The following is a 27,683-nucleotide window of genomic DNA, read 5'->3' on the forward strand; positions in this document are numbered from 1 at the left end:
TTGAGTCTCTTACAGGAGAGAAAGGGGGATATAAATCCAAACTCCTCTTCCTCTTCCTCCTCCTCTTCTTCTTCCTTCTTGCTAACCCGACTCCAGGCTGGGCCCCACAAACTCCGCCGCTTCCTCGGGGCTCTCATATCACCTGGGATTGGTCCAACTTTCACTGGAGACGATTTGAGTTGAGACACCGCCACCTTCTGCATGCAAGGCAGATGCTCTGACACTGAGCCACAGGCCCTTCATTGATGAATTGTATCAGCCATCCTAGTGGGTGACTTTCTAGATCTGAATTCTCATGTCCCTCCCATTCATGTTGACATGGCTTGCTTCTCCGTTTTGTCAGCTGCTGGTCCTCTTCAGAGAATCCACCTAATCTTGCTTGTGGCAGATTTTATTCATAATTTATGTGCAACCTATCTTCATTGTGAGATTTTTAAACTTGGTGATTGCTTTTCAGGTGCCCTCTTTGTCTCAGGTTCCATCTTTATGGCACCTGTTATTTGCCAGATATTGCACGAAGTGGGTTTGGAATGGCTATATTAAGTGATAAATATCTTGGCCAGCAATCAGGTAGCACAATTGTTGATGCAGCTTTTAAACCTTCCAGCCCTAAGTCCAGTTTATTGGTAAATACTTGATCTGCAGGTGTGCTATACATTCCAATAATACAACGTGTCTTGGATCCTTTACATGGGATCATCGTGTGTGGAGGAATAGTCTCATGTTTTTCTAGAGGGACAAATGACTGTTTCTAATTTCCACCTGTTTTCAACATGTATGAGACTTGAGTATCTGATTTACACATGTGTTTGATATATGATCCTGAGTAGAGTAATGCTTTCCTAAACCAACTTATTTCAGTGGATTTAGAAGCGTTTGACTGACTGGGGTAGAAAATGTTGACAGAGAGAAATTTTTCTCTCTTTCTCACAATACTAGAACCAGGGGGTATTCATTGAAAATGCTGCGGGGGAAGAATTAGGACTAATCAAAGGAAACACTTCTTCACGCAACGTGTGATTGGTGTTTGGAAGATGCTGCCACAGGAGGTGGTGATGGCCACTAACCTGGATAGCTTTAAAAAGGGCTTGGACAGATTTATGGAGGAGAAGTCGATCTATGGCTACCAATCTTGATCCTCCTTGATCTCAAATTGCAAATGCCTTAGCAGACCAGGTGCTCAGGAGCAGCAGCAACAGAAGGCCATTGCTTTCACATCCAGCATGTGAGCTCCCAAAGGCACCTGGTGGGCCACTGTGAGTAGCAGAGTGCTGGACTAGATGGACTCTGGTCTGATCCAGCAGGCTCTTTCTTATGTTCTTATGTTCTTACTGCCTGTAAGATAGCACTGTGTAAGGGGTTGAAGGGGGTATTAATCAATGACCATGGCACAGTCTCACCTTTGACTCAACCTGTTTCCATCTTAGCACCTATGATTGCATAAAGTTGACATTCTAGGGGCAGTTGAAGCAGGGCACTTAGTATTGGAATTACTTCTGGGTGGATACTGTCTGTCCTAGTGTGCTCTGTACACACAGATGTTGTGTCATCCTGTTGGGCCATTCTCAAGAGATGTTCCATCATCCAGCATTAACCAGGGATGGGAATGGACAGATTTTCCCTACATCATGGAAATGTGCAAGTGAAGTAGTTTGTTTTCCTCCCGAGAACAATTTGCTGCACCCAAGTGACGTCTTGGTTGGCTTAGCAGTTCTGTGCTGAAGACCTGTATCAGGTTCTGACAATCAGAATTCCCACGTATCCTTATATACAGCTGCCGGTAACGGATCCCGAGCCGCAACTGGATATGTCTTTCAAACGCAGCTTATGGCTTCCCCACAAGAATGGAGACTTTTGTGCTTTTGGTTCCAAAGCTCTTTCTGTGACTGTCGCAGAATCTTCTTTCTTTTCCCTGCCCGTGGCTGCTGGCCAAAAGGAAGCGCAGCTTGGCGCTTTTGAAGTCTTTCCACCACAATGAAGGGTCAGATGTTCAACTCGGCCTCAGTCCTTCTGATCAGTAAGAGACTGAATGGCGGTCCCCTTGCGCCGCAGGGTTCCAGTTTCCTTAATGTGGAAATCTTGAATGGAAGAGTTTGTTCGCCTCAGTTGCTTGAGGGGGCTCAAATCTGGTCATGAAAGCAATGATTACTAACCCCCCCCCTTCAATTTTGGGTTCTGTTTGTGCAGTTGGGAGAATGAGCTAGTGGGGCTTTCATCAAGACTATGGCAGGTAGACTGATTAAAGGTTTCAATGCTCCTTCATCAAACAAGACTCCATTTTCTGGCCTTTTCATCTTGAGCGATGTTTCCTTTTAATCCTAGGTTGCTTTTCCCCCGTTGGAAGTCTATCATTGCGTTTCACTGTTTCTTAATGGAGAGTCACATAATCTTATTGTCAAGGCTTATACACAAAAATTGTTGAAGAACTAGCCTTGTTTTAATGGCAAAAAGGAGTTTCCGTTTTCCTCACTGCTGAATGTAGAACTTTGTGTGACTATCTGCTTCAAAAACATGTAAGATTCTGCTTGTCGACCCCCATGGGGATAGCACAGAAGCTGCGAAAGTAGTCCCTGTGGACGGCGTGGTGCTCACTGGCACCATTCCTGGAGCCTGGCAAGTCGTTTTAGAAGAACAAGAGTCTTTGTACCCCACCTTTGTCTCCTGTAAGGAGACTCAAGATGGCCTACAAATTCCTTTCCCTTCCTCTCCTCTCAACAGACACCTTGTGAGGTAGATGGAGCCGAGGGAGTTCTGAGAGAACTGTGACTAGCCCAGGATCACCCAGCAGGCTTCATGTGTGGGAGCAGGGAAACTAATCTAGTTCACCAGATAAGACTCTTCTGCTCATGAGGAGGAGTGGAGAATCAAACCTGGTTTTTCAGATTACAGTCCACGGCTCTTAATCACCCTTAACTGCTACACCAAGCGGGCAAAGCAAGTGTGTGTTTTCCCATTAGGTCTTCTGATTGGCTTTGCAGATAACAAGGCATCCTGTTAAATAGAGCTTCTGCCTGAAATGTTGAAGAGTTACTGTGAGACTTGTATATAACCTTGATCCTTGACATTCTGTGGTGACTCCGCCTCCTGAGGCAGCCATTTTTGTGACAGTGCCCACCATAGTTTGTCAGCGTTCCAAAGATGCCCACTATCACGAAAATGTTGAGGACTCCTAGGATAGCATGTGAATTTGAAGACTTAACAATAAAGACTAGTTAATTATCAATAATGGCATCATAAAGCATCTGCTAGCTGTGTAAAAATAAATTTGAAGAAAAAAAGGGGATTGGATTTACACCCTGCTTTTCTCTATCTCTAAGGAGTCTCAATTCCTTCTCTTCCTCTCCCCACAAGAGACACCTTGTGAGGTCGGCAGGGCTGAGAGAGTTCTGAGAGAACTGTGACTAACCCAAGGTCACCCAACAGGCTTCATGCAGAGGAGTGGGGAAATTAACCTGGTTCACCACAGAACAAGGGCTGTAACATCAAGGAAGAGTGCACAGCAGAGTTGTTTAGAGGGATGACATGGAGGCTTTCCCCACTACAGAAGGGAGCTAAGGTCAACTCGGTTCCCTTCAGTGGAGGGCGATTCCAGGCTGTCCCCACAGCAACTGAGTTGGTCCCCTGGAACCGAGCTAAGTGGGCGGAATCATCTTCGTGCCTGTTTCACTCCTCGATCGTGATTGGCGCTTGTGTTACCACGGGAAACGGGAGCGTTCTTTTTTAAAACAGTTTTTACAGTTTACAGTTACGTGCGCTTTCTGCCTGCCACTACTTTCCCGTTCTGTGCATGCCACAAAAGTGGCTCATGATTGGTTGAACAGATGAGGTGTCGTTTCGATGCTTCCCCACTTCGAAGTGGTATCAACCTTGTTCCGGCAGAAAAGTGTAGTTCATAACTGCGACAAGGATGTTGCAGTTCTGGGGGGGGGGAACTGAGACAAAACAATGTTGAGCTCGGTGGCAGTGGGGATTCACTGAGGCGAACCTAGGTAGAAACCAGTTCAACTCTGTCAGTGGGGAAAGCCCCATGGTTTTCTGTGGGGGCTTATTATTGCATTGCTTGTGCTCTGTATTTTGGGTTTGGATTTTTTCCCAAGTGTGGTGTAGAGGTTAATGTTTTGGACTGGGATTTGGGAAACCCAGCTTCGAATCCTTACTCTGTCTTGGAAATTTGCTGGGTGACCTTGGACCAGCCACACATTATCAGTCTCGACCCTGGCAAGTGCATGGATGGGCGACCAAGGAATGCCAGGAGCATAGCACAGAGGCAAGACAAAGGCACATCACCTCCAAACATCTCTGACTTTGAAAACCCTAAGGGGTCAGCACAAGTCACCACAAGACAGCAAACAAAGAAACAAACAAAAACACTCATAGGATTCATAAATTACATTGAGCTTTTCTTTATTTACACCCCACTTTTCTACTCAGTGGGGATCCAGCTTACAACATTCTGTGCTCTTCTGTTTTAGCTTCCTCACAAGCAACCCTGTGAGGTAAGTTAGGATGACAGTGTCTGACTAGGCCAGGGTAACCCAGCAAGCTTCCATGACAAAGTAGGAATCCAGTCCTGGACTTTCCAGTTTTTAGTCTGATACTGACGCCGATACTATGCTGGCATTCCCTCTTTTGCGAAAAATATTATAAAAATCCCAAATAAACGTAAAGAACCAGTATGTTGTAGTGGTTAAAAGTGTAAGACTAAGATCTGGAGAGCCTGGGTTCAAATCCCCACGCATGCCATGGAAGCTTACTGGGTGACTTTGGGCCAATCACAGTCTCTCAGTCTAACCTACCAAACAGGGTTGTTGTGAGGGCAAAATGGAGAAGAAAATTATGTAAGCTGCTTTAGGCCCCCACTTGGGAGAGAGGAGGGCAATAAAATTGATTCATTAAATAAATCTGTTATAGCAGTGTTTGTGATGTTAAGAAGAATACAGAGACTGAAAAAGAATAGCATCCTTTCCTTTGGGCCCTTGTAGCTTCTAAATTGGAACTCCTTATCTGTCCGCACCTTTTTTTCTGCAAAATTTAGAAGCTGTTTAAGTACCACTTCTTGGATTTGTCACTTCTTGGATTCTGTCCTTGTGAGATTCAAGGTCCCTTAAAAGGGTGTCAGACCGTGGGTCCACCTAGCCACGTATTGTACGCTCTGACCCATGGCAGGTCTTCAGGGTCAGGCAGTAAAAAGGTCTTTCCCAACACCCGCTATCTAGAGATTGGGGGGTTGAACCTGAGTTGTTCTGCAGGCAAAGTATCTGTGAAGTGCTACTGAGCCATTTTCTCTCTGTTCATGTCTAATCTAACATATGATTTTATCATCCCCCAATATGAGTTCACATGGGGGCCATAAAATTATCTTTATTACACTACTTACGGCTGTCCTAGTAATGGCACTTATCTCTGTTCTGAGTCACACATAATTTTTCTACCTGTTGTGGAATCTGCAACCTTTAGTTGAACGGCGATTCCATTTAGCTCTTCGCTATCCCAAACTCTGAAATATTTCAGACAACCTGTTGCTTGTCATTAACGTCCTGTGCTCTCTTAGAGCATTGTGATTGTATTGTGGAAATCTCATATTAGATTTCACCTTCTTTCATTTCCCATAGATCTTTTCCTCTGAATTATTTTGCTTAGCTCTTTTGCACTGAGAGAGGGGGGGGGGGTAGCGTAGCGCTTATATAGTTTGGCTGGGATATTGGAGATCCCTATTCTAATTCCTGTGCCATCACATAGACAACTGGGGAACCTGGGACCCACCCCTGTTCCTCAATCTCACCTCTCTTACAGGATTGTTGTGAGCATACAAAAGTGGGGGGGGGGCAAGAACTATTAGAGCTTTGGGACAAGGACAAGATAAAAACGGACATGTGGATCTTGTATTTTTCCCTTTGCAGAGATTCAATTAAAAAGTTAAACATTAATAAAACTATAGGTGAAACACACTGAAGTTGTGCCTTAAACGTGATTAAAAATGTGATTCTTATGGACACCTTCTTTGTAGGACAGGCAACCAGTTTCTCACTTCAATGGAGTCCTCAACTGCTATGCCTCTACATCAGGGGTCCCCAACCATTTTGAGCCTGGGGGCGCATATGGAATTCTGACCCAGTATGGTGGGCACAATAACAACCCCCCTCCCCCAGCCCTCCCTTCTCCCTCTCCTTTCTTTGGTAACCATCTCTGTTCAATCTCTATCTTTCCTTGGGGCACAGATAGGGTTTTTTTCTCTCTCTCTCTGTCTCTGTGGCCCCTTCCGCACATGCAGAATAATGCACTTTCAATCCACTTTCAATGCACTTTGCAGCTGGATTTTACTGTGCAAAATAGCAAAAGCCACTTGCAACAAATGTGAAAATAGGTTGAAAGTGCATTATTCTGCGTGTGCGGAAGGGACCGGTGTGTGTCCTTCTTCAAATACTCTCCTTCTCCCTGCCTCATAGTTTCTAACCCACTCACAAGTTTCTGGTCTATTGCATGGGTGAGCATTCAGGCACCCTGCTTCAGATCTTTGACCACAGTCTAAGATCTTTAGAAGGAAAAAAGATCTTTTCCAGAATGCAATCTCAAATCCCCAGAGCAGGGTATGACAGAACCAAGAAAAGAAATAAAAATATGAGGTTAAATAAGATACTCAGCCATTGATGTTAACATGGCATTCCTTTCACTGGGCGCTAGCCTGCTGGAACCTTGACAAACAGAGGCTGGTGGAGACAGATTCAACTGTTTTGCTGTTTGTTCTCTGGACCATATCTTGCGCACTTCTGGTGTTCAGATCTTTTAACCTTTCCTTTCCCAGCTGGGAGGGTTTCACTTTGAGCTGTCCTGAGATTCAGAGTGGATTCTCACGTGTACTGCTGTTAGGGCTCGAACCTTGAAGCAATAAACAGACTCTGTATTGTCGAAGGCTTTCACGGCCGGAATCACTGGGGTGCTGTGTGGTTTCCGGGCCGTGTTCTAGCAGCATTCTCTCCTGACGTTTCGCCTGCATCTGTAGCTGGCATCTTCAGAGGATCTTCAGAGGATCTGTGGATCTGTGGCTGGCATCTTCAGATCCTCTGACGATGCCAGCCACAGATGCAGGTGAAACATCAGGAGAGAATGCTGCTAGAACATGGCCATACAGCCCGGAAACCACACAGCACCCCAGACTCTGTAATGATTATCAGCAGCGTTTATTGATAGGCAATGAAGCACCCAGCTTGTAAAAGCCACTTCTGTCGAATCTGGCTTTTGCTATCCCCTTTACTCAGAAGTGAATCCCCCCCTCCCGTTTTCCCAGAGAATGTGAGAAAGAATTATTCCGGAACCTAGGTGCCCCAAGGTTGGCAACAGATATAGAGCCATCTGGCCTCCTGCCCACAGGACAACAAAAACATCACGTTTCCCATGAGACAAAAAGTGTCAGGAATAAGCCTAGTTAGCGTGTGAAGCCATAAAGTGTCAGGAATAAGCCTAGTTAGCGTGTGAAGCCATAAAGCAAAGATCAAGGAAAGAATGTCCCATTACAGAAGTGGTAACATATAGGCCGGCTGGTTACATATATCTTGTAGTGATTACATTGAGTCAGGAACGCATCTCAAATCACAATCCCCAGCAATATATTTTGTTGCAACTTCATCAGGTGAGGAATGCATCTCAATCACTAGGCGCATCCCTGACCCCTTTCTCTAATCAGATTACACCTTTGTGGTCCAACTCGGGATATCCAGACAGGCATGTATCTTGCCCCTTCCTAGCAAGTGGGCAAATTATTCCCCTGCTCCTGCCTATTTGCTTCCATCAAGGAAAAATCATCTCCTCTCAGCCTTCCTGCTGAGAAGTTTATGGTTTCGTTCCTACAGAAAGAATGATTTCTCTGAGGTTTGGGCCTCCCTGAATGTTAATCAAGGCATGTTGCATCTCGATCATAGCAGCGTGTGCTGTGTCATACGGGCATCTCTGACCCTTGTCCTTGTGTAGTACTTCCAGCATCTGTCTAATAATTATCCATTAAAAGTGTGCCAGAAGTATTTTTTCTGGGAAACTGCCTATAGTCTACCTGCAGAAGTTCTTGAGTAATCTCTTGTGAGCCTCACCAGAACTCTTTAAGTTCTGGAGATCAAGCCATATGAGGAAAGGCCATATTCAATCCATTTTCACAATTGTTTGCAAGTGGATTTTGCTATTCCTCACAGTAAAATCCAGCTGCAAAGGTCACTGAAAGCGGATTGAAAGTGTATTCTGCATGTGCGGAAGGTGCCTCAGTGAAGTAAAATTAAAGTGATTTCAAATATTGAACCATGCAAACACCTGCCGTTCAGGAGAAAGACTTCTTTCTCTCTGTAAGACAGATCTGACTGACTGACCTTAGGCTGAGAACTAGGTACCAGTGGCATAGGCTCACATTTCAATCTAGGGTTACCAATCCCAGGTGGGGCCCGGAAGTCCCTGGAATTACGACTGAACTGCAGAACTGACAAATCAGTTAGCCCCACAGGGACTGGGCTTTGTGGAATCACACATCTGCTGAGCTCCTTATGCTATGCCAGGGGTCTGCAACCTGCGGCTCTCCAGATGTTCATGGACTACAATTCCCATCAGCCCCTGCCAGCACGGCCAGTTGACCATGCTGGCAGGGGCTGATGGGGTTTGTAGTCCATGAACATCTGGAGAGCTGCAGGTTGCAGACCCCTGTGCTATGCAGACACCACCCTCTTCAGGCATTACCCCAAAATCTCCAGGAATTTCCCAGTCCAGAACTGGCAACCCACTGTGGGAATTTTTCCCATGAAGTACACAACAACTCCAGGTACCACAACTGGAATACAAAAGTCACCCTTATTGCATTCACATTCACTATCCGCCCGGCCCAGCCCCAAACGAACACAGTTTGTACTGAACGACATGCAAATGTATTAGTCGGTGCCTCTCAATAGCTCATGTGTCTCCTCTTGTTGTTTACATGCAACAAACCATGATTTAAGAGACATTTTTGTTTCTCCCTTTGGAAACCAGCATTTGTTTGGGGGGGAAATAAGGAGGGGAAGTCATGGGGTTTAATCACAATTTGTTGGTTTGTTTTGTAAAGACCTGTGGCTGTGAAATACCCCCGGCCTCTGGGTTCTTCCTATTAAGGCTGGCAAGCTTATCTCATCTAAACAGCTTGCTGGAAGGGAATACAGACCTTCTCTTTTCAGTGCTTACGAGGAAGAAGAGGTGTATGTGAGGCGGAAAGATTTGATTTGACCAGGCTGAGCAGGTAGAGCAACCTTTTTGACAAACCCCAGAAAAGGTTTGTTAAAAAGAGAGAGAGAGAGAGAGAGAGAGAGAGAGAGAGAGAGAGATGTTTCACAGGCAGACTTCTTTTTCTTGGCTCGTGGGCTAAAAATCCTGTCCACGTGCGCCGTCTTTGAACCGTACCGGTTCTCCTTGGAAATGAAAAGGACTGTTAATTTTAGAGGAAGTCCAAATTGGTTAATTATGTTTCCCAGAGGGGCAGAGAGCTTACAATGTGAAACGAAGCCAATTTGAATACTGGTTTTAGAAAACCCCTGATAGCGCCGAGTGGCTGCTGTCACATTTTACCAGAGGAAAGATGGAGATTAGAGGTTGTTTTATCTTCTGGAATCTTCCAAGCCCTGTGGTTCGGCTTCCTTTTCTCTCTCTGTCCCCAGGAGAGTGACAAGGGTCGTTTCCCCACTTAACATCTGCTGTGCGCTACTCTCCCCAAATAGTGCGGGGTCCCGCGCCACTCCCCACTACAGGGGCGGCGACAACGCAGCCGCTCGGACGCTGCTGCTCTGGCGCCCCCTCAGCGCGCGTCATTCCTGGCGGTCCTCAAAACGGCGCCTTTTGATGCCCCTGCGCAGAGCGCCGGGTCGTGGGGAAGCCCGGGAGCGCGCCAGAAATGACGCGCGCTGAGAGTAGCGCGCAGCAAAGGGTGGTCGAGGTAAGTGGGGAAACGACCAAGGTTCACTTTCTCACATTACTTTGAGGCCTGGTTAAGAGGGAGGGCGCAGGGCTCCCAGATTGTGCTACCCCTCAATCACATGTGAATTCCACCTCCATCCCTGCCTTCAACAGGGTCAGCGAATCCACTTACATTTGCAGTACTGGAGCAGTGTTGTGTAGTGGTTACAGTGTGACTATGATGTGGTTGCATTGCCAACTCCAGGCTGGGACATTCCTGGAGATTTGGGAATAGAGCTTGGAGACAGTAGTGTTTTGGGAGGGGAGGGAGTTCAACAGGAAGTGATGCAGTGGAATCCACCCTCCTGAGCTTCAGTTTTTCTCGGGAGAAGGCTGATTTCTGTAGTCTGGAGGTCCCTGGTAATTCTGGGAGATCTCCAGGCCATATCTGGAGGCTGGGAATCCTAAGTGTGCTGTGATGGTTAAAGGATGGAGTAGGACCTGGGAGACACAGGTTCGAATCCCTGCTCTACCACGGAAAGCTTGCTTGGTAGTCCTGGGTCAGTCACAGATTTGCCACCTAACCTACCTCACAGGACTGTTTTGATAGTAAAATGGAGAAGAGAGTAATGTCTTTGGGCTGACATGTCAGCTCTTTGGGCTGATGTCACCCCAATTCTCACACCAAGGACCATGGGGAGATGAGACTTGGGGTCGGGGGAGGGTAGAAAGGGAAGGGTGGGAAGGTGTGGTACTTTGCAAGGAAAATGTGGGCGAGGGCAAGTCCAGACAAGCTTGTGGGTCCGCTAGCCAATGGAGAGAGTGGGCAAGGCACTGCTAGGCACCCGAAGCATTGGCAGGATGGGTAGAGAGACTGTTCTCTTAAAAACAGCATTCCCCCAACCCACCGTGGGTCAGTCTGGTATCAGTCTGGTTCTTAGTTCAAATGAACATGGCAGGGGATCTCTGCTCATTTATCCATCTGTGCAGGAGCAGCCTCTCCCACGGTGCTGCCAAGCCAGGCTGCAATGAGTGCATGAAGGCTGAACCCACGCAGGCAGCGCTGAGTCCTTGGTCCTGTCCCTCCTGCATGGCTATCATCTGCGTGACGGCACGAGAGCCGCGGGGGCCTAGGAGAACGAGAACCAGGCAGTTATATGGATACAATTATAAAGTCAATGTTCGACGCTAGGTCAGACTTGGTCATTGATGGATTACACTGGAGTGTGCCAAGCAATCTCCGTCCAATAAGCCTCCTCTTTAATAATGACTTCCAGAGCTGCTACCATCTGTTTAAGTATCTTAAGTTTTAAAAATAAAATTGTGACCCTCCATCTAGACGTTCTGAATCACAGGAAGGGGCCTTTCTGAACGTCAAAATGCAGGGTCCTGGGTGATTCTACGCTCAGCTGATTTTATCTTTTTTTTTCAACCCTTCGTTTTTGTTACCCTTAAGAACTTTAAAACTTTAGGTAGGCAGAAGATAAGATGATGGTGTCCAGTTTCTGGTGGGTCTTCGTTCTCCCCTTTGGTGGCTTCTTGCAGAGAATCCTGGTCTTATTGAGCCAACAAGGTCATCACCTTTTAAGTGAAAATACCTAGATCAGGGGTGTACCAACTCTGGCGCTTCAGATGTTCATGGACTACAATTCCCATCAGCCCCAGCTTGGCCATGCCAGCATGAACATCTGAAGCGCCAGAGTTGGACACCCCTGACCTAGATGGTACCAAGAACATAAGAACATAAGAACAAGCCAGCTGGATCAGACCTGAGTCCATCTAGTCCAGCTCTCTGCTACTCGCAGTGGCCCACCAGGTGCCTTTGGGAGCTCACATGCAGGATGTGAAAGCAATGGCCTTCTGCAGCTGTTGGTCCCGAGCACCTGGACTGTTAAGGCATTTGAAACATAAATTAGCCATACTTTGGCTGTTACCTCAAACTGGTAGACATCAGGGTTTCTAGTTGAAAAGAAAAAGACGCCACCAAGTCAGAAGTTGGCTTGCTTCGTCTCTTCGTTGGTGTTACATTGTCCCTGTGGCAGAACATCCTGCTGAATCAGACCTCAGTTTCCTCAGAGCTGCGCCAGACAGTAATCGTAGAATCGTAGAGTTGGAAGAGACCCCAGGGGCCATCAAATCCAGTCCCTTTCCAATGCAGAAACACATGACACCTACTCCAATGACTGAGCATAAGTTTTGTACATCAGCACTTCCAGATGCATTGCATTAATTTTTCAGAGGACAGTTTCAGCTTGAGATCGTATGCCATCTGCAGAGATGTTCCAAGTGATCCAGTGCTTCCGTTATATCTGTATATATCTGTATATATCTGATTATATCTGTAATTATTTTCCATGGACATACAATTTTGGAATTTACCCCTGGAACCTGCCTTTTGAGAGCACACGGTCACAGGGAAAACACAGGGGTTGCCAGGGGTTGCTGGAGAGCCAGTGTGGTGTAGTGGTTAGGAGCAGGTGCACAATAATTTGGAGAACAAGGTTTGATTCCCTGCTCTGCCACTTGAGCTGTGGAGGTTTATCTGGGGAATTCGGATTAGCTTGTGCACTCCAACACATGCCAGATGGGTGACCTTGAACTAGTCACAGTTCTTTGGATCTCTCTCAGCCCCATGTATCTCACAGGGTGTTTGTTGTTGGGGGGGGGGGGAGGGAAAGGAGATTGTAAGCCCCTTTGAGTCTCCTTACAGGAGAGAAAGGGGGAATATAAATCCATACTCTTATTATTATTCACACAAAATAGTGGCTGCATGTATTGGGGGGGGGGAGTTGGGCATTGTTTCATGTGGTTGGAGAGCTGCAGTTGAACCTCCTGGGGACCTTTCCACCGAGCGGGGGGGGGGGGGGCAGGGGTTCACCTGCCATCTCCTCTCTGTATTGCTGTATTGAGCTGTGACCCAGTCCTGTGATACAGTGTTTGGGAAAATCACTTGTATTTCAAACTGGTAGGTTACTATGAAAGGAACAGGTGCCTTCCAGAAGAAACGGGTGGTGTTTCTTTTTAAATAGCATCAGTGCTGAATCCCATCTTAGCTTAATTTTTCATGTTCCCTGTGGCAAGATGTACTTGATAAGCAACTAAAGAGCCTCAGGAATTGTACATGTAATTGGGAGGAAGAACACCTTGTATCATTAGAGCTGGAACATTTCAAGAACTCTTCCTGGGCTGAAAACTGAGTTCTACAGTGTTGCTCTCTGAGTTTAATCCACTACTCTAATCCACTACTCTCTGAGTTTAATCCACTAAACACCATCAGCTCTTTTGTCTCCAGTCTTGCTTTCTTTGATCAGCAATAAAATTAATTACAGCCTTCAGCGAAAGTGGCTCAGACCAAAATCCTTCTTGTATTTTCCCAAACCTGGTTGGCTTCTGGAAGCTCAGTGTAGCATGAAGGCAAAGGCGCCCCCCCATTGCTGTTTGTACTTTGTGTTCCAGGTGGAGTGCCCCTGTGCATGGAGGTTTCCTGTAGCTATTTGGGTATGTCAGCAGCAGCTGTTATTCATATCTTGCATGAATGTCTTTAATCTGCACTACCTTTTTATGGGAGGGTGGGGTATAACTTCCCTCTTTCCCAGTAAATAAATATCTAGTGGCTTTGAACGTTATACAGATTAGCAATTGCAGTATATCTTGTGCGAGCAGATTCCATGCCTTATATATATGTGCGTTGTGTGAAAGCCAAAGGGGATTTGACTTTAAAGTCAATTAGCAGAGTGACCAGAAGTTATAGTATTATGAGATCAGTACAACACTTTTGTTTACCATCTGTTACTATGCTTATGTCAAAGTGCATCAGACTGCCTTGTTAACCCTTCCATTCTCCTTCCTCTTTATAATCAAATCTGCCTCCTCGTGCTGCTGTGACCGCTCTAAAGGGAAAAAAAATGCATGCATACATTGTTCATCTTATTTCTTTTTAATGGATAGCAGAGAGACTCCGTTTCTGATCTGCAAGACTGTCCCAGGTGGAAAGAGTGAAATTATCTTCACTCCCTGCATAGCCCCAGTGCAAACTGAGGCTGTGAACAGATTGTAGTTTGACTTTTAACATGCCATTGGTTCACCTTCCCCCAAATGTATAACAAGTTCCTTCAAACCCCTAAAATCAGATACATGTTCATTGCAGGCTTCAGTGCAAACATCAGCTTTTCATTTTCCATTGTTATAAGCTTGCTCTCTCGAAAGAGTCAGGTCAACCCGGCTGCTAATCCAAATTGGTTAAAGATTAGGGATGCGCTGGAATTTGTAATGGGGTCTTTAATCTGTGATTCAGAGTTACATTTAAAACCCTGCCTATTTTCTCTGCTTAATGTCTCTCCTGAAAGCCCTCATTAAGGATTCCCCGCTTACCAGGCGAATGGAAGCTCCAGCGAAGACAGAAACGGAATTAATGCGGCCCGTGTGGAGCAGGAGCAAACAGTGTCGGCTGCTTTACCCACAAATGCTCTTCTGTTTGGTTTGATTGAGTAAAGCTAACAAAATTAGAAATGTCTTGTTTGTGTTGTGTGTCGATTGTGGTCTCGGTTGGGGAGAACTAGTATAATGTAGTGTCGCACCCTCTGCGGATAATCTATTTATTTTCTTTGGCAAACAGGGCAGAGAGGCATGCTTGCTAGCGAGCTTTCCCCCTGGGCTGTAAGTCTCAGTTCCTAGAGAAAAACAGTCTCTAAAAAATAGCAAGGCAGCTGAGAGAAATGACAATTGCAGAGGCGGAGATGCATCCAGTATGACGAATCTCCCCTTTGTACCCCAATTTCTCCTTCACCCCCCCCCCCACATTCCAGCACTGGGAGGCAAAGATAAATTTGCAAAGCCCACCCTTTAATTGTAGTACATAGCCCACCTTCAGCCACAAAGTTCCTCTTGCAAGGTAAGATTCAAATCCAGTAGCACCTTAAAGGCCAACAACGTTTCCAGGGTATAAGCTTTCGAGAGTCAAGCTTCCTTCATTAGATATTTGACAAAGGGAGCTTATACCCTAAAAATCTTATTGGTCTATGGACTTGGTCTTCTCCTGCAGACCAACTGGGCTGCTCTCCTGAAACTAACTAGAAGAAGAAAAGAAAAAAAGGTTTAAATTTATATCCCCCCTTTCTCTCTTGTAAGGAGACTCAAGGGGGCTTACAATCTCCTTTCTCTCCCCTTCCCCCCCACAACACCCTGTGAGTTAGGTGGGACTGAGAGAGCTCCCAAGAACTGTGACTAGCCCAAGGTCACCCAGCTGGCATGTGTTGGAGTGCACAAGCTAATCAGGTTCACCAGATAAGCCTCCACAGCAGAGCGGGGAATCAAACCCAGTTCTCCAGATTAGAGGGCACCTGCTCTTAACCATTACACCACGCTGGCTAGGAATGTAGATATAGGATATTTTTCATACTGGTGCAGTTGCAGGGGAACCTTCAGTTATTAGTGTTGTAGGCCTGAATCTTTCTCTAAGACCAGGAAGATTTCTGGATGTTGTTCTTTCAAATGCATTGAACCTTCCGGCTAATTGTGAATGGAGATCACAGACCTCTGTTATTTTTTAAAAGTCAAACAGTGTCTGCACACAATTACTGGAAAGGTTAACTCTTGTTAACCTTCCCATTCTCTTTCTTTATAATCAAATCTGTCTCCTTGTGCTGCTGTGATCCCTCTAAAGCACAGGTGTCAAACTTGTGGCCCTCCAGATGTTATGGACTACAGCTCCCATCATCCCCTGCCAGCATCATGCTGGCAGGGGATGATGGGAGCTGTAGTCCATAACATCTGGAGGGCCACGAGTTTGACACCTATGCTCTAAAGGAAAAAAAGCATGCATATTTTGTTCATCTTATTTCTTTTTAATGGATAGCACAGTGACTCAATTTCTGATCTGCAAAATTGTTAAATGTGGAAAGAGTTAAATTATCTCCTCCCCCCCCCCCCACATATCCCCAATCCAAATTGAAGAAGAAGAAGAAGAGGAGGAGGAGGAGGAGGAGGAGGAGGAGGAGTTTGGATTTATATCCCCCCTTTCTCTCCTGCAGGAGACTCAAAGGGGCTGACAATCTCCTTGCTGTGAACAGATTGTAATTTGACTTTAACATGGCATTGGTTTAACATCACACAAAATCGTGGCTTATTTAAACTCTGGTTAATTTGTGAAACCAGGATTCGACTTTCAGACACTCAAAACCCTGGTTTGCCTTGACCAGTGCCGATTTCACCTCCTGTCTCCAGCCTGGGAGGCCACCATTAGGAAAACAAGCCAAGAGGTTTGCGAGGCTAAAGGTGTTTAATATACCATCCTCAGACCTTGGTTTGGCTGATACTTGGCTGTCGTCAGTGGCATGGTTTTCATCCAGACCATCCCACTAATCATAAGTAGCTTGATTACACAACAGTTTTCTGCATCATCCGAACACAGCCAATGGGAAGATTTTATCAGCACTTCACCTGTTATGACCCTGAGAGAAGAAGCAATGAGATGGCTGGAGCCACGACACCACATCTTAAAATTATTTTTCCAACATTTATTAAGCATGCAAGAAGAAAAAAAGTAAAAGAAATAGTAAAAAAAGAGACATGATTACATCAAAGAAAAAAACCCTCTACCTCGTTATATTAAATATATATTATATAATGGATCCCGATATAACGCTTTCTATTTATTAGAAAGACTTTATAAGATTTTAATCAAATTCTTGTTTAAAGTGGCAGTATTCCGTTGATATGATGTCACCATTGATATTCCATTGACATGATGTTCCTTTCATTCATTCATTCATTCATTCATTCATTCATTCATTCATTCATTCATTCATTCATTCATTCATATGCCTCCTTTCTCTCCAGTGGGGATCCAAGGTTGCTTACATTATTTGCCTCTCCTCCATTTTATCTGCACAACAGTCCTGTGAGGGAGATTAGGCTGAGAGTGTGTGACAGGCCCCAGGTCACCCAGCAAGCTTCCATGGCGAAAGTGAGGTTCATACCTGGGTCTTCAAGATCTCAGTTGGATACCCTGAACCCCCCCCCCCCCCCGTATCGCTCAACAAGGTGAATGGAAGCTATTCCCTGATAAGAGAAAGCAGAGCTAGCTTTGCCTTGGCAACTGTGGTTTCGGTTTCCTTTCTTTGGAGGGGGGGGAGGGCTGATTAGCGGGTCTTTCTGGAACTAGTTGCCTGCTGCCGCCAAGTTGTTGTTTGCGTTGCTACCTTTTAAAGTGTCGTGCTTCATTACACAGCTGTCAGAACAAACAATTAATGCCTCAGGACGTTCCAGGCAGAGCGTGGTGATCATGTAATTGCCAGTGAAATGAAATCCTTAATTTCTCGCGCTTGGGCATTTGAAGCAGTTGCCGTGTTTGCAGAGAGTCCGGAGTACATCCCTGATTCATTCTTATAAAGAAAGGCTTGGAAGGTTGGCCCCTTGGCAAATGCATCTCCTCCCCGCCCCCCACAACAAATTAACTTTTTCATATAGCCTCACTCTTCCCTCCTCACGTGAGGACTGTATTTAGAATAATGGCGTAACTCATGGTTCGCTAAACAGTATAAACTATTGTGTGGCAAGGTGATTTTCAGAAAACACCTATCAGTATCCAAGAGTCTCTACAGCAGGGGTGTCGAACTGAGTGGTTATGAGGGCTGAATATGACATAAATGTGACTTGGCCGGGTACTTGGCGGGGGGTGGCTACCTCAGCTGGTGACCCTGTGGCATGGGGGAAGGAAGCAGGGGAGGGGGGAATTGCCTCAGATGGCTCGTGGGCCTCAAAGTGTGGTGGAGTCTCCTCCTTTGGAGGTTTTTAAAGAGAGGCTGGATGGCTATCTGACAGGAGTTCTTTGATTGTGTGTTCCTGCATTGCAGGGGGTTGGACTGGATTGCCCTTGGGGTCTCTTCCCACTCTATGATTCTATGAAGTAGACCTAGTTAAAAAGGCTTATGTTCACTGTTTGCCCCTTCGGTTAATTTCTTCCACACAGTCTGCAGCCCCTCACTCTGCGTTTTCACCCACTCAACTTTTCCTTTCCCTTCCTCTCCCTCCATTTCTTTTGTTAGAGCAGGGATCCCCAACATGATGCATGTGGGCCTCACCTTTCTTGGCACCCACCAGGTGTTTCAGAAGTGGATGGAGCCAGGTGAGGCTCTTGTCCAGCAGGGCTTCAGATGTGCCACCAAAAATGTGATTGGCTATGCAGATCAAATAGCACTGTTTCTGTGGCAGCTGCCACCGTAGTGTTTGCATTATTTTCTCTTTCCCAGAGCATTTTAAAATGGCCACTGTTCTCTCCTGCACTTGGGCTTCCTTTGCCCTGCATCCTGTGGCAACCATTTTGTGATTTGCTCTTCCTTCTGAGGCAGCTGTTTTGGGGTTGCTCCTACCACAATTCCAAAGGTACCCCAGGCGCAAAAAAGTTAGGATCGCCTGCCTTAGAGGACTGTATTTTAGACCACCGCAAGCAGACATCTAAAACCCCACATTAACTGCTGAAATCAAACACCCATAAAGATGTATAATGTAGTAAAACGTTACAGGATTTCTTTTTTCTATAGGGAGTGTCTGGTCTGTCTTAGAGGATCAAGTAAAGATGTGGACCGATGTATTCAGCAAAGGTTAGCAAGTCGAAGGGTCTCAGAAGCAAACTGTGAGTTAGGCTGTTATGCGTTTTCCTCTTTGTTTCTACATGTATGCTTATACGAAGGGGAGTCTCCTTTTCTTCCTGCTCGAAATTTCGTTTTCGTGGCTGTTTTCTCCAGGTGAACTGATCTCTGTCGCCTGGAGATCAGGTGTAAGCAGAAGATCTCCAGCTACCACCTGGAAATTGGCAACCTCAGACTCAAAGTAGGATGAAAATATCCACTCCCAACTCCAGGAAGGGGTGTGTGTGCGCAGTGCTGTTTAATGGGGGCAGCCTAGTGTAACCTCTATCTGTGGGTTCTGTGGGGCAGAACTTGGAAGGAGTTGCAAAGAACTAAATTTAAAACAAAATGGTTTACTTTCCTTAACAAATAACACTTTTAACATTAACATTTAACATTTACAATTTACAGTCCTTTTAAGCTGCATTTCAAAGTCCTATATCTCACAATCCACTGCTAATGCTAAGTCCAATTCTTCCCTCTGTTGGTGGTTGGTTTATGAAGAATTCCCAGAGGTTTTAGAATCTGACCCGTGAATGATGAAGGTCCCAAAACTTAACTCCCATCAACTGTACAAGCATAGTATTCCAAAACAACAAATTTCTAACATTTTACTGAGAGAAGTAAAACTCAAATCCCAACTAGTTCCCAAATTAGTTTCCAACAACTTTGCAAAGTTACCCAAAATGTGCAAGATGTTAAGAGCTTATAAAGAATGAAATCAAGGTCCCAGCCTGGTAGCCTTGCTTCCTCCAACTTCACCAGTTTTTGCAGCCTTCTGCTGCTTTGAGTCTCCACCCCTTTCTGGGTCATCCCATTCTGAACAAAGGGGATACACTAGCAAGCATTTTTTCCAGGGCCTCTGAAAAACCAGAACCAGTCCCATTTCAAAGTGCAGATAAAGCCTGGGCCCTCCTGCTGAGCTTGTTGAAAGAGTGCTCTCTAAGGATACACAAGTCTCATTATTCCTGCAAGAGGGGTGGCCACAATTGTATTTAATTTCCTTGGCGTGTCAGCTCTACCATAGCACAGTTGTTTTGCATAACTACTCCATGGGGAAGAGTGAAAGTCACTCCATCAGCCCCGGCTATTCATGAGAAGTTTATCTTTCTGTTCGGTTGGACAAATGTTTAGTGTTTCCTGCTTCAGGCCTGAAAAAGCTTTGTTTTGTTTCTTTGTCTGGCTCTCTCACTGAAATCCTCCTGTTGAAATTAGCCATAAGCATGGGGTCCCAACCTGCTCCACATTGCTTATGTCAGCGTGCAAGTGGTTAGTTTTCCAAAAGGGAGGCCCCTAGGGGTTCAGGACGGCATGGAGACTTCTTTCTCCGGGAGCTGAAAGGGACTGAGCTTAATGTGTGCCCACCTGGTAGAGAGGCAATGGGTGCCAAGCTTTCAACAGTGCCTGAGGCACCTGGTGGTTTAAATGACACATTATCAGCCCAATCCACTTGGTTCGCTGCTCTCTCCCAAGTAGCACAAGTTTTTAAAAAGGGATCCCCCGGAGAATTGCCCATAGTGGATAACATAAATAGACCATGGAAAACATGGCGTATCTCTGAACCAGCCTCCGCCAGCAGATAGGGATTGGCAGGCCATGGAACTCTTCTAAGGTTGGCTCCAGCCCCTGGCCCACCCCAGAAACACCCCCACCACACCAATGCAGCTGGGGGTGACACAGGAGCACGAATGCACAGCCAAGCGCTGTGGCTGGCTGTCTCAGGGTGCTGCAGCAGCCGGGCACCAGAGGATTTGCCCCTGTGCTGGGATAAGTGCCCCAGGGAAGGCTTTTCTGCCAGCATAGGCCTGTGCTGCTTCCAGGGGAGCATTCACCCCTCTTCCCTGGATTGGGCTGTATGTCTGACAAGAGGGCAGTCTGACATTACATTGGGGAACTAAAGTTCTCAAGTTCACTGGGGGCAAGTTTGACTTATGAGTGCGTTGCAGGGGGAGTAGGGGTGTCAGCCTTCCCTCCCGCCCCATTTTCTTGAGTTTCAGCTTTTACCTGATCGCCCAGCTGTAGTCATGTCTCACAGCCCACAATCTAACAGATCATTTGAAGGACCAGATACAGGGGTTTTGCATATCTAAAGCACCCAGTTGCCATGTCTTTATGCAAACTTCCTAGCAACACCCATTATTGATCTTGGCTCCAGCCACAACCCCTCGTCCCTTTCTCTGTCAAGCAACTGTATTTTACTATTAGTCTGTCATTCGTAAAAGTCTCTCGTTCCTCGGCATTCTCTCTCCTTGTATCGTTCTTTCTCTTGTTCTCATTTTCTCTTTTTCTCTCTCTGAGTGTTTATTTGCTTTGTGTACACACACACACACACACACACACACACACACACACACACACACACACACACACAATGAGTGGTTAAAACACAACTGCAGTTGGGGGGCTCACCAATCTGTCTTAGGAACTGAGTTTCCATTTTACTAGCAGTTTCTGATGGCAAAAACCTGGACGCTGGTCATGCTATCTAGACAGTTTTCAAAGCACACTTTCTCAGATGCCTGAGAGGGATACGGTTATAGTCACTCTCCCCCCCCATCAAATTTATCTTCCAGCTGGAATGCAAGCGGATGCTTCCTGCGCTCCCACCTCAGAGATTTATTCCAGGGGAACAATGGCCTGGCTCTGCTGCTGTACCCCTTCTGAGCTTTCCCTTTCAGCAACCCTGCTCTTGAGTTACTGAAGGCCAACACCTGCTTTTCCCTCCTGGCACAGAGGGAAAATGTTAGAGGCCGGTTGGTCCGCGATGAGAGAAACGGTGGGCATGTGGTTAGTTGGCCATGGCAAGTTAGCTGTGATTGCATTGTGGATGATCGGGGCAGGAGCAGACAGGACGTTTCAGTTGTGGTGGTTTAGCTGGGGGAAGGTAGGCCTCAAATACCCAGCCAGAACAACATCTGAAACTGCTAAGGGGGCCATAGATGGTCTTCATGTAGATGGGCAGCCTAGTGTGGGGGGATTGCCCTATGGAGGCAGCATGGGCTCCCACCAGCAGAATTGCCCTTTGTGGTATAGTGGCTAAGAGCAGGTGCACTCTAATCTGGAGAACCGGGTTTGATTCTCCACTCTGCCACTTGAGCTGTGGAGGCTTATCTGGTGAACCAGATTAGCTTGTGCACTCCAGCACTTGTCAGCTGGGTGACCTTGGGCTAGTCACAGTTCTTTGGAGCTCTCTCAGCCCCATCCACCTCACAGGGTGTTTGTTATGAGGAGGGAAGGGAAAGGAGATTGTAAGCCCCTTTGAGTCTCCTTACAGGAGGGACAGGGGGGATGTAAATCCAAACTCTTCTTCTTCTCTCTGGGGCACTTACCCTGGTGGAGGGGCAACTCAGCTGGCACCCAGCTGCTGCGGTGCCCTGCAATGGCCAGCCGCTGCACTAAGCCTTATGTTGGCGCTCCTGTGCCAACCCCAGTTGCATTGGCATGGCAGGGGCGTGGTGGAGGCGTTTGCAGGGGTGGAGCCAACCTTAGTCAGCCCTCTTGCACTGGGTGGCTGGCTTGGCCTCGGAGACACGCTGCATTTTTCATGGTGTATCTCTGCTTTCCCCTATGGGGGATTTAAAGGCTGATGGGTTTTTTTAAAAAAAGGTGGACTTCTGCACTGCGAGAAAGCCCTCATGAGGGGGTGCTGTGACCCCACATACCCAACAGCTCTGGACTGAACTGTTGGTGTCCTCTGGGCCTTTAGCAGACTCCAGATTGCTTTGAGTAGGTTTTGATAGGTACCGATTTCCCTTCTTTTCCCCGGGCATGAAGGCAAATCTCCTCTGGCTTCCTAGACCAGTGGTTCTCAACCTGTCAGTCATGAACCCTTTGGGGGGTCAAACAACCCTTTCACAGGGGTCGCCTAAGACTCTCTGCATCAGTGTTCTTCATCTGTAAAATGGATAAATGTTAGGGTTGGGGGTCACCACAACATGAGGAACTGTATTCAAGGGTGGTGGCATTAGGAAGGTTGAGAACCACTGTCCTAGACGGAGGTGCTGAAACCTGATTTAAACCTGATTCCGCACACGCAGAATAATGCATTTTCAAACCACTTTCACAACTATTTGCAAGTGGATTTTGCTATTCTGCACAGCTTCAAAGAGCACTGAAAGCAGTTTGAAAGTGCATTATTCTGCATGTGCGGAAGGAGCCAGAGTTAGGCCCGACTCAGCTCCTGGAAGGGCTCACTGAAGCTGACAGCTGCACCTGCCTTTCCACCTACCTGCATGCCCTTCTGCATCTGTTTGCTTGAAGTACTCTGTGATCCATGGTTTCCGTTGCCCAGTATTATTTGAGGAAACACCTGTGGGGCACACTGACTCTGCTGATGGTGGCCGGGGCTCCCCAGCTCCATGCACCGGCCAGTGCTGTTTGGTGATGTAGAAACTGAGCTTGGGCAGCGGGGGAGGGGTTATGAGTGGGAGAGGGTGGGAGCACACAAGTAGTAAGAAGAAGAGTTAACTGTGTAAACCGGTTTAACATCCTCTTGGCTTTCTGCCTCCCCTGAAAATCATCCTTCTTGTCATCAGTGTGGGCTAGCAGTTTAGTTTTTCCAGAGGGACGTCTGGTTTAATCTGCACATCCCACACACACTTATTTCCTCTGTTCAGTCACTATCTGGTGTTTTGCTTGCATAGTCATTGCTCATTAATTGCTTCCACATCCAAAGCTCTCAACAGTGAAACCATGCAATAAAAGTCTCCTATGCAGGCTGGCTTTAAAATCTGGTTTCCTTTACTCTGCGTCACCCAGCTCAAGTAAGGCTGTTGCACAGCTAAATCCGTTTTTTTGCCTGCAGGAGTCTAGCTTTGCCGTCTTCTGCCCTGCTTTCTCCTGGAAACCAGGCTAAGATTTGCATTCCACATAGGAAGCGACTAATCTTATCAGTTGAGATTGGGGCAGGAAACTTTTGGGAGCAAGCTGGATTGTAAAAGGCAGCAGTCATTGTTTTTAGCCTGGCGCATTTCCTTCTACTCAGAACAAGAGAAGACTATTATGGGCCAGTGGGGACGTAATGGTTAGCTATAGCTTGTTCTCTTGTGAAGTGATTAAATATCAGGTCTGAATGTTGAAACCATGGTTAAGGATTAGCTGGACAAACAACGTGAAATGAGACTTCGGGGATGTTTACCTGCTCTCTGTTAGCCTTCCCACTTAGTAAAATTCGTGTGTGTGATTTCCTTCCTCTCGTCCTTTGCTCATAAATACCTGAGCGATTCAGCCAAACCCTTCTGCTTTAACTCAATCATTTCATGAAAGGTTTGCTTTCATGGGGCTGACGGCTGATTTAAAAGCTATCGCTTATATGCTTCAGGTGGGTTCCGCTGCGGTTGACTGTAGCATATCTGTGATCTTCTCCCCCCTCCCATCCGTGCTTGGAGCAGACTTCCTGTGCTACTAAGACCATCTATTGATTCTTGTTTTCTCAACCCTGCATCCATGAACAGGTGTGCATGTCTAGAATACACATCAGATTACACCATCACACACATCCTATAGATCTCTCCTCCGTACTAAAAACTCCATACTAAAAACTAACTCCAAGCAAGGCTTTCCCCTTGTATTTCCCCTTTTATTTCCTCTCTTACCTGCCCTTTGACAAACCTTGAATTGTAACTGGTTCTGGTGGGTTTTCCGGGTTGTGTCCTGTGGTCTGGTGGATCTTGTTCCTTACGTTTCGCCTGTATCTGTGGCTGGCATCTTCAGAGGTGTATCACAAAGGGAAGTCTGTTACACACTTTGTCCAGACTTCTCTTATAACAGACTTCTCTCTGTGACACACCTTTGAAGATGCCAGCCATAGATGCAGATGAAACGTTAGGAACAAGATCTACCAGACCATGGCCACACAGCCTGGAAAACCCACAACAACCAGTTGAATCCGGCCGGGAAAGCCTTCGACAATACCTTGAATTGTAAGCTCTTTGAGGCAAAGGCCTTTTTGTGTTGTACTGTGTAAAACATCACGAGCAGTGATGTTATTATCTGCCGAAAGCATTTGCTGTGATGTTTTAGAAGTACATTCCAGAAGTGTGTATAGGTTTGCAGCTAAGGAAACTTCTTTTTGTTTACTTAACTTACAGCTTCCCTTTGTCGCTTAGATACCAGGTGGATTACATTGTATAAACAAATGTGATCACATAGCTTAAGACGGGGTCCCCAACCATTTTGAACCTGTGGTCACAGTTGGTATTCTGATACGGCATGCTGGGCGCAGCAACAAAATGGCTGCCATAGGAGGTGGAGCCAGCCACAAACTCATTCCTACAGCTTCGCTTCAGTAACTCTGTATAGATCTCGTGTTATTGTGGCAGCTGATGCCAAAGCTGCATTTCAAAAAATAATCTGCACAGCCAATCAGAACCCCTGCTCACAAAGTTCATTTTCAGCTCCACGCACTTCCTTTAAAATGACTTGATCGGGCACCCATGGCCTACGTTGCTGGGGAATCCTGGCATAAGAGACTTCTAAAGTAGGGCAAGTGCAGAGGGAACTAGGGATTTCATTATGGTTAGAAACAATGCAGAGAATAGAATTACAGAATTAGAACACAGGACAATATGAGCAGCGTAATGCTCTACTAGGGCCAGGGGTTAATCTGCCTTGGCCCCTATCTGGTGGAATATGCTCCCAATTGAGATCAGGGCCCTGCGGGATTTGAGCGCTTTCCTCAGGGCCTGTAGGACGGAGCTATTCCACTGGGCTCTTCCTGGATGCCAGCTGGGCTGACATTCTTTTCTATTGGCCTCCCAGGGATTAACGGGGTTTTAAGTTGCCATCTTGTTTGTTTTAAGCTACGTTTGTAATTGTATTGGTGTTTTTTAAATAACGTTTGGGATTTTATTGTTGTTTTAATTGGGGTTTTGTGCTTTTGTATTGCCGCCCTGAGCCCCTTGGGGATGGGTGGGGTAAAAATGTAATAAATAAATACATGCCATGAACAGTGAGTGGCATGTAATTCCTCCATTAAGTAGCTGCGGAGCACAGTTTGGCTGGTGTTAAAGAGGTGTGTGCAGAACTATTAGGAAGTCCAGAATGAGCATGGATGTGAGATAAAATAGACCTTTGCTACAAGTTGGCAAACTGGGTGCCGAGGCCCCGTTAGGTATCAATCTTGGCTTAAGGGGAGTTGCAGCAAATGTTTGCAAGTTGCAATATCAAACATGCTGCTGGATGATGTCCGAGTAGATGGGATGTAACAGCCCAAACTTGGAAAGTACTTCTACTGTACTTCAAAGTCATGTGGGGTTAAACTCTGGAGACTCGCCTTTTACAGAGCTGCCGAAAGAGAAATGTGAGCTGCTTCGCTTGAACTGAGCAGTGGGAGCTAGTGGGTGTTTTCAGACACATAGACTGTTGGTGTATAAACAAACTGCAGCCGAGCCAAGACAGCAAGGACTTAGTTAATAGGCCTCCGGGGGGTCCTTTGAAGGTCTTAATTTGGGAGGAGAGCTCCAAGTCTTTGAACTGTGTTTGAATCCTGAAGCTGGAAAAGTTTGTGTCAGAAGAATGATGGATTAGTTGAACAGGGAAGTTGTCTGATCCACTAGTTAATCCAGGTGAATCCCGATGCTTTTGTAGTGTGGTGTGCATTTTATCTTTAAAGGAGTCTCTTTTGAAAGCAGCTTTGGGAAGCAGTATTTTTTAGTGGATTGCTTTGGACCAAGCGTCAGCATTTTCAATTTAGACTGGCCTGGCCAAAAAGAAAGATCCACCTGGCTGGCCATATCTTTTGTAGGCATAAATTAGTGGCATAAATTACTTTAATGGGGAATCTCCCTTATCCCTCTTCTGTAATGTCTGCTTACCTGGTTGCTTCTGACTGACTCTTGGCAAGTACGTGAATTTTTCAAAATAATTTTTAAAATTGATTTTCTCAAAATAATTATATAGAAGAAAAAGACAATAAACAGAAAAACAAGAAAAGTAACACAAAAACAATAGACAGAAAGATACCTAACCATAAAAATAAAACACAACTGGATGGAACTTTGTATTGTCGAAGGCTTTCACGGCCGGAATCACTGAGGTGTTGTAGGGTTTCCAGGTTGTATGGCCGTGTTCTGGTAGCATTTTCTAGTAGTCCATCTAGTCTGACATCCAGTTTCTCCTGGCAGGCAACCAGCTGTCCTGGAGAGCCAACAAACAGGTCACAGAGGCTAAGACCTTCTCCTGATGTTGCCTCCTAGCACAGGGTTTCAGAGGTATTGTGTACTGACCACGGCTGGTAGCTGCAGATGGACCCATTGTCCATAAAGCTGTGCATGCTTGTGAACATCCCCCTCTCTATTGGCAGTGAATTCCCACAATTTAATTACTCGTTGGGTAGAGAAGTATTTCCGTTGGTTTCTCCTGTACCTAATGACCATCAACCTCTTTGGGTGCCCCTAAGTTCTAGTATAATGGTAAAGGGAGAGCAAAGTCCTTCTACCCCACTTCTCCAATTCGTACCTATGGTACTTTCATAACTGTACATTTATAATCCTCTTATATGGCCCTCTCGCTCTTCTTTTTTTTTTAAAAAAAAACTCATAGACTCTTCAGTTTAATGTATTGTTGAAGGCTTTCATGGTCAGAATTAACTGGCTGTTGCAGGTTTTCTGAGTTGTGTGGTTGTGGTCTGGTAATTGTAGCTTTTAACGTTTTGCCCACATCTATGGCTGGCATCTTCAGAGGCATGTCACTGTAAAATGTGTTTCTCTCTGTGTTTGTTTCCTCCTGAGAAAGGTGTGCCGACTGCTTGCTTGTCTTGGATGCCCTCTTCTGTACTTTCTCCCACCTCCGCAATGTCCTTTTTGAGATAACAGCAACCAGAACTATGTGCAGTATCCCAAATGATGTGACACTGTGGCTCTGTACAAAGAAGAAGAGTTGGATTTATATCCCCCCCTTTCTCACCTGCAAGGAGACTCAAAGGGGCAAGGAGACTGTAAGCCCCTTTGAGTCTCCTGCAGGAGAGAAAGGGGGATATAAATCCAAACTCTTCCTCCTCTTCCTCCTCTTCCTCCTCTTCCTCTTCCTCCTTCCTCCCTCCTCCCTTCCCTCTTTCTTTCTTCTTTCTTCTTCTTTCTCTTTCTTCTTTCTCTTTCTTCTTTTCTTCTCTTTCTTTTCTCTTTCTTCTTCTCCCATAACAAATGTCTTATGAAGAAAGTGTGG

The 27,683-nt window shown here is 46.0% G+C and overlaps 1 protein-coding gene across 5 annotated transcripts in view; it reads left to right on the plus strand.

Moving 5' to 3' along the window:
* EPS8 (epidermal growth factor receptor pathway substrate 8) overlaps positions 1-27,683 on the plus strand; it is a 160,309-nt gene that overhangs the window by 5,513 nt on the left and 127,113 nt on the right. For 3 of the 5 annotated variants that reach the window (XM_048500837.1, XM_048500836.1, XM_048500835.1), the window contains 2 exons: positions 13,351-13,392; positions 14,241-14,371. The exons of the other annotated variants lie outside the window; for them this stretch is intronic. In XM_048500837.1, coding sequence (XP_048356794.1) covers positions 13,368-13,392; positions 14,241-14,371 — 156 coding nt within the window. In that variant the 5' untranslated portion in view covers positions 13,351-13,367. Of the gene's footprint in view, positions 1-13,350; positions 13,393-14,240; positions 14,372-27,683 lie in introns of those variants that run through there. 5 annotated transcript variants of the gene reach the window in all.

This window comes from Sphaerodactylus townsendi, linkage group LG06 (assembly GCF_021028975.2).
Source record: "Sphaerodactylus townsendi isolate TG3544 linkage group LG06, MPM_Stown_v2.3, whole genome shotgun sequence".
Lineage (NCBI taxonomy): Eukaryota > Metazoa > Chordata > Lepidosauria > Squamata > Sphaerodactylidae > Sphaerodactylus > Sphaerodactylus townsendi.